This window comes from Malurus melanocephalus, unplaced genomic scaffold (genome assembly GCF_030028575.1).
Source record: "Malurus melanocephalus ecotype Western Australia unplaced genomic scaffold, MMel_1.1 scaffold_647, whole genome shotgun sequence".
In the NCBI taxonomy this organism is placed as follows: Eukaryota; Metazoa; Chordata; class Aves; order Passeriformes; family Maluridae; genus Malurus; species Malurus melanocephalus.
Window position 1 is genome coordinate 211101 of NW_026623879.1, and position 6735 is coordinate 217835.

Consider the following 6735-nt stretch of genomic DNA (forward strand, 5'->3'; position numbering starts at 1 on the left):
TTTTTTAAAGGATGCTCTGACTGATGTTTTTAAAAGATTTTCCCATTCAGGTCTTTCTGAGAATCAGGCCTTTCAAATTTTTCTAGCCAAATTCCAAAAGAGTGATATAAATTAAGTATTCAACCCACACTGAGAAATAACAGGGTTAGATGGGATTTTTGGGAACGAATTATTCCCTGTGGGGATGGGGAGGCCCTGGCACAGGGTGCCCAGAGAATCTGTGGTTGCCCCTGGATCCCTGGCAGTGCCCAAGCCCAGGCTGGACAGAGCTTGGAGTGACCTGGAATGAAATAATTTTTAAGGTTCCTTCCAACCCAATCTACGAATTAAGGAAAAAAAACCAACAAAACCAAGTTTGGATGTCATATAAAYATGCACACCTGTTTTGGGTGTTTTTCCTTCGAGATTAGACACMTCCTGACAGTCTTGGCAGCTGCCACGATAACCTTCAGTGTTCTTTCTCCACTGATACCTCCAGCATTAGAAACTCCCAGCAACTTCGAGATGCACAAAACATGTTTTATCCATCCTTTTGCCCCTTTTTTCTTTCTTCTCTTGCCCYTTACCTCATCACCACCAGCCCAACCTGGCTGTTCTCAAGCCCAGGATGGATCCAGTCCTTCCCTCACCTGAATGATGCTGCTTAACTCCATGGTGAAGAGAGGACATAAACAGATGAGCTGGACCCATTATTGTGGCAGCTCTGCTATCAATGGTGATTTTGTTTTGCTGCAGTGGTTGGAGACCCTGCAGGTAGAAGGGCTGATCCCAGGTCAGTCCTTCCTCTTAAATGTCTCACAATCAGGTGTACCCTCTGCTTTTCTTTAGCATTTTATTCATTTTATTTATTCACCATGAAGGAAAAGCTGCTCCTGTCTGCTCAATGCCTCGAGCAATCTCTTCTCTTTCTGTCCCCAGGGTGGGATGTACATGTTACAGCTTGTGGACACCTATGCAGCCTCTTACTCYCTGGTCATTATTGCCATCTTCGAGCTGGTTGGAGTTTCCTACATCTATGGTAAGAGAAAACATCRTTATTGGGCAGCCAAAGCATAGGATAAAGTGAAATTCTTAAGGAAAGAAGTATTTTTTTTTTAAAAATGAAATGCCTCCAAATTCTCTTTATTTTGGACAGAAAGAAGATAGGACCTCAGGACACCTTTAAATGCATGTATTCAATAGACTTTAATCACAGGAAAAGCTGACTCAGGTTGGGGATGCTAACTGCATTTATTGCTAAGATAAATAGAGCAGGACAATGAGGGATAAAAGATATCTTAAAAACACCTTCCCCCCATCCATCCCCAGGGATCTCCAGGGGCTCTGGCTGTGTCTGTGCATCCCCAGGGATCTCCAGGGGCTCTGGCTGTGTCTGTGCATCCCCAGGGATCTCCAGGGGCTGCAGGGGAACCTCAGCTCCGGCCCCTGGAGCAGCTCCTGCCCCTCCTGCCCTGCCCTGGGTGTCTGCAGAGCTGTTCCTCTCACTCCTCTCTTCTCTGCTGAAATGCCACCTGAATTATAACATTTTGTCCTTTTAAAATCTGCTCTCAGAGCTGTTGCTGTCACTCCTGACTGCCCCAGCCTTGGCCAGCAGTGGGTTTGTCCTGGAGCCCCCAGCAATGGTCTCTGCCAGACACAGGGGAAGCTTTCACAGCTCCTCACAAAGCCCCCACTGCAGCCACACTCTCCCTGCACACCCAGCACGCCATTTAATAACTTCTGAAGGGTTTTTTTTTTTCATTTTTCCCCTTTTTTCCCTTCTCCTACCTGCCCAAGACACAGACTCAGGGCGATGAATTCCCCAGAGAGGGGGCACCAGCTCCATCAATCCGTGCTGCTGGACATTAAATTGAGAGGAAGGTGCTCAGTGGGTACAAAGCACTGCTGGAGTAGMAACAACTGATAGCAGCTCCTCTCAAACTTGCCCAGTGTTTTCAGGAGGCTGATTATTCCTCATTTTCTGTGATTTCATGGAGATGCAGCAGTGCATTTCACCTCCACTGACTCAAAGAACCTGCATGGAGAGATTGGTTGCTAAATCAGACATGACCCAGCGAGGAAATGTTACAGAATAGGATGGGAAAATGCAGAATACAGAGAGTAAAGTTGATCCAGGCCAATCATGTTTTGGCTGATCAAAATTCTTGGCTTTTAAAAATGGCCCTGAAAGGTAACAAATTTAATTAGAGATGATTTAGAAGTAAAATGAAACCCAGCTTCTCTAAAACCATCACAATTTCATAAGAGATGATGAGTGGGGAGGCTTAACAAGAGTTTAAGAGTTTGCTGGGGAGTTTTTTGCCTTCCTTCTCCTCCTCAGTTGCTGCCAGCATGCCTGAACCATGTTCTGCTGGATGTTTCCACTCTTGCTGGCCACCAGCACTGACAGCATCACTGCTCTGTGCCAGATCCCCCTGCTCAAGCCATTGCTGTATCAGAGTGCAGGATAAAAATTCTGTGCCTAAAATATTGCTAATATTCTGAGAACTACTTAATTCTGTAAAATKTCTTTGCTCTGCATGATTTTGCAGAAGAGTGAAGGTAAGCAGGGTGCAAGGAGTGGCTCTGTTCCTCCTCTGAACRCTGTGTGGCAGAAGCACTGCAAACCTTCCTCGGTGGAATGGCATTTTGTTAGGTTTGGAAGCAAAAAACTGCTCTGGCCAGTGCCTGCTTTGCCCAGCAATGTCAGTATCCCTTAAAACATAAAATAATACAGAAATAATAATAGCTCTGCAAAGGAAGGACTTGAATAGAGAAATTTTTTTTTTTCTTTTTTTTTTAGTTAGCTGTTACTTTAGTGTAATCAGGCATGGAAAAGATTTGACAAATTACAAACATTTTTTCTATGTCTATTTTTTTCTATTTTTTCTGTCCAACTGATTGCTCATCAGCAGATGTTGGCAAAGCCTTTGCTTCCCTGGAACGAACCTTTTTCCAGGATAAGGAGCTTCCAGTCTCCTAAATGAAGAAGGAAATGTTCCCTTTACACTCACTCCCTATCTGACTAATGTACCAGAGCTATTTCTACTGGGCTAAAGTTCCTTTTGTGAGGTGTGTTTGCAGGAATACATCCTGTACTTTGGTGATTTGTGTGTTGTAAATACCAGTGAAGCTGCTGCTCTGCTTCTATTCCTTCAAGCAGGGTTTAAAATTGGCACAATAGATTTTCAAGGTCTGACAACTGCTGCTTTACACTCCACTGCYACCTTTCTGTGTGTGCTTGTACTCTTCATGGCAAGCAGCTTGGCACAACAGTGGCAGGTGCTTTTATGATGAAATAAATTTGTCTCCAGCTCTTGTTACATGTTCTGCTTGCTGAGCTGGTTGAGATTTTTAAATTAAAAAGGGACACTCAGTTATTTCCTTGCAATCACCTATTTCTCAGTAGAGCCAGAGCTCCATAATCCAGTCAAATGCACCTTTCTATTTCATGTTTAGATGTTTATTCTCCAGTTGTTTAGATTATGATTAATGATTAATGGAAAGCAGCTTAGAGGTGGGGTATTAATTTAATCATCAGCATAATTCCCACTCTGCATTTTGTAGCATGAAGCTAAAGACAAAAATCCCTGTGTTTGAGTGAAACACTGCTGGGAACTGAAAATATTTGATGATAACTTTGTTCATGCTCCTTTCAGAACTGTTGTGTCCCTGGTTTTGGGAAAGTTCATTGTCAGAGTGAGTGGCAGCTGCAGCTGTGTATTTGTAGAAAACATCAGTAATTTTGAACATTTTACCTCTAGCAGAGCAGTGAAGTAGCTGTTTTACCAGCTTTGCAGTCTCCTTTTTTTTTATGGATTTAATATCTCAGCACTCACAAATACATTACTCTGCTTTAGAGAGGGGAAAATAAGATGTGGAATTTCATGTGTTGTTTATTTCCCAAAGTTATTAATCAAGCCTGACTGACCTGAGAGGGAGACCAGATTTACTAGGATCTGGAAAAAAAAAAAAAAAAAAAAAAAGAGTTCTGAAATAAAACATGGTTTGTGTTTTTCTGTGGAACTTCCACTGGAAAGAGAAAAGCAGCATGCAAGCCCTCTACCTGTCCACAAGCATTTGACTCCTGAAATGTTAAATATTTAAGGGTGCCTTAAACTGTGAATATCTACTGACCATTCCAAAAAGGAACTTTTTAAAAAAAATATTATTTTCTAATTGGAATTTCAAACAAATCTCTGCAGGTTTACACAAAACCTGCAAGAATTTTGGAGGCAGAAACCTATCCCTCCATTGCAGCAGCAAGTGTGGCTGAAGCAGATGCTTTAAATGAGATTTAAAGTTTGTGGAAATACCCATCAGCCTGAAATTTGTGTTGCTGCAATAGTTAAAAATCAGCTTTGCTTCCTGCCCAGCACAGGGATGGCTGTGTGAGCTCACTGCAGGTGGTAAATAAAGGTAAATAAAAAACAGGGGCAAAACTTTCAGTTGCAGCAAAAACCTCCTTTTGGGTCCGTCATACAACCACCCTGCAGGTTACCTTTGGCCCAGACACACAAAAAAATTTTGTATTACAAAATAGAGAAGGACTGGTGCTGGAGCACAGAGATTCCATGGGTCATAAAAATTCYATGTATTTTACAGAGAGGAGGTTTTCTGAAGAAGAGCACTTGTGGTAGTCAGTGRAAAAGAGAAAAAGAGTGAAAGAAATTACAGTTACAGAAAGAAAATGTGATCTCTGGGTCACCTTGGCTCAGTTTCCTAAACCTACATCCACTGCAGGTTGTAATTTTTTTCCCCTTCTCTAAACACAGTGCTTGCAGTACYATTTTCCTGGTTAATTCCTGTATTTTCCTGGTTAATTCCTGTATTTTCTCCCCTATTCCTTATCGTGTCACAGCTCTGCAGCTTTTCCCTCCTGTGCTGTCTGCCTGAGCTGGGTTTGTGTGTGCCAGACACCATCCAGCCCTGCAGCCTCTCAAGGTGCTGGATAATGATAATTAACCAGGAAATTTAACCAGGATTTTTTTTTTTCCCCTCCTTAATTCTTGGAACAATCAGGTGGATGGATTTACTTCTCCTTGACACCAGCAGAAAGGTTTCCAAACCAGGTGGATCCAGCCTTGGGATTATCCYTTCTTGCACTCAGCAGCTGCTGACTCTAGACAAGGAGAAATAAAGCAGTTTATTGCTTTTGTTCCAAGTATTTCTTCCCTTTCTCAAYGCCTTTTCTCTGGTTTTTAAGCTTYCCCCACATCAGGAAAGCCAGACAAAATGCTGCAGAATAATGCYGAGCAAAATTTAGATAAAATTGGCCCAAATTTTAACCATCTGTGTGACAGATGAGCTCAGACCTCTCTCTTCTTATGAAAAATTAGAAAAGCTGGGATCATTTTCAATTTTGGTTTTTATTACTTTTGGATAAATTACTAATAAATTGCTAAATTACTGATAACCAGCAGGGAATAGCAGCTGCTGGCTGGCACCTTTCCTGTCACATGGCATGGCCAGGGAAGGAACTGCAGAGATGGCTGAAATATCATTTTCCAATCTTGCAGGTTTCATTAACTCAAGTGACTTTATAGATGAGAGCACAATTATATTACAATTGTGTACTTTATATGCAAAAATACATATAAATATGTCATACAAAATATTATAACACAATAATCTGAAGAATTAAGATGTCAGTTGATCTTTTTGTTCAGACAACACTGAATATAATTTAAAATATTTACAGGTGGTCTCTAGCAATATTAAATACCACTTATGTATCAGGTGAAAAATAACAGGACAGTTATTTATTAAAATAAMAGTTTCAGTGCTAAGGGGTACAGCTGTAATCCAGTCATGTAGCAGATACACAGAAACTGAAATATTGCCTGGGCTGAAGAAGGCATATAGATACTAATAATATTTAAAGAAATTAATAAATTAGTAATTTATTTAATTGACAGAAATAAATGAATAATTTATTTACCTTCTTATGGAAATAACTACACAAATAATTGCAGACACCCAGTACATTTCACTAATGTTTTAACCCAACATCTAATCTCTCTATAAAAGCTCAATTTTGCTTTAATCCTGAAGAAGTAAATATTTCACTGGAATGGTTCTCATTCTATTAGTCCCATTTTTTCCTGTGTTCTCAGATCCTCCGTGGAAGTTTTCAGCCAACGAGTTGGAGTTTGTTTTYGTAGTCAGGGCTCTGTTTCAGGCTGCAGTTGCTCCTTTCACACCTGATTGCTTTCRTGTTTTGCTGTTCACAGGATTGCAAAGGTTTTGTGAAGATATAGAAATGATGATCGGATTCCAGCCGAGTAAATTCTGGAGAGTCTGCTGGGCGTTTGTGACCCCAACTATTTTAACAGTAAGCAACAAAAAACAAACCAAAAAAAACCCAAAAAACCCAAAAAAAACAAAAAAAAAAACCCAAACAAAAAAAAAAAAAAAAAGAAGAAAATTATTTTAATGGCTTCCCCTGACAGTTTTGCTGTTGTTTGTTCATGGTTCATGATGTTTCTGGCTGTTAATGGTTAGAATTTGGGTGTAAGCACTGCTGGTGTTAGTGGGGAGGGATGGTGAATCCACCAGAAGATGATGGCCTTTTCCTGTCCATGCGAAATGCTGCTCTGGAACACCCCTGCACGGCAGTATTATGGATTGTCGTGTATAAAAATGTGTGTGTGAGGTGTTTATGTGTGCACAGGGGAAAGAAAATAGGATGGGATTTTCATATCCTCCTGACCGCTGCCAGACCAAGCAGGGGAAAAGGGGAAAAAGGGAGGAAAA

General features: G+C 41.0%; 1 protein-coding gene across 1 annotated transcript in view; it reads left to right on the plus strand.

Moving 5' to 3' along the window:
• SLC6A5 (solute carrier family 6 member 5) overlaps nt 1–6735 on the plus strand; it is a 26679-nt gene that overhangs the window by 15299 nt on the left and 4645 nt on the right. Inside the window, exons 10-11 of the mRNA XM_057383641.1 lie at nt 900–1018; nt 6213–6313. Of these exons, the coding sequence (XP_057239624.1) occupies nt 900–1018; nt 6213–6313 (220 nt within the window). The remainder of the gene's footprint in view (nt 1–899; nt 1019–6212; nt 6314–6735) is intronic.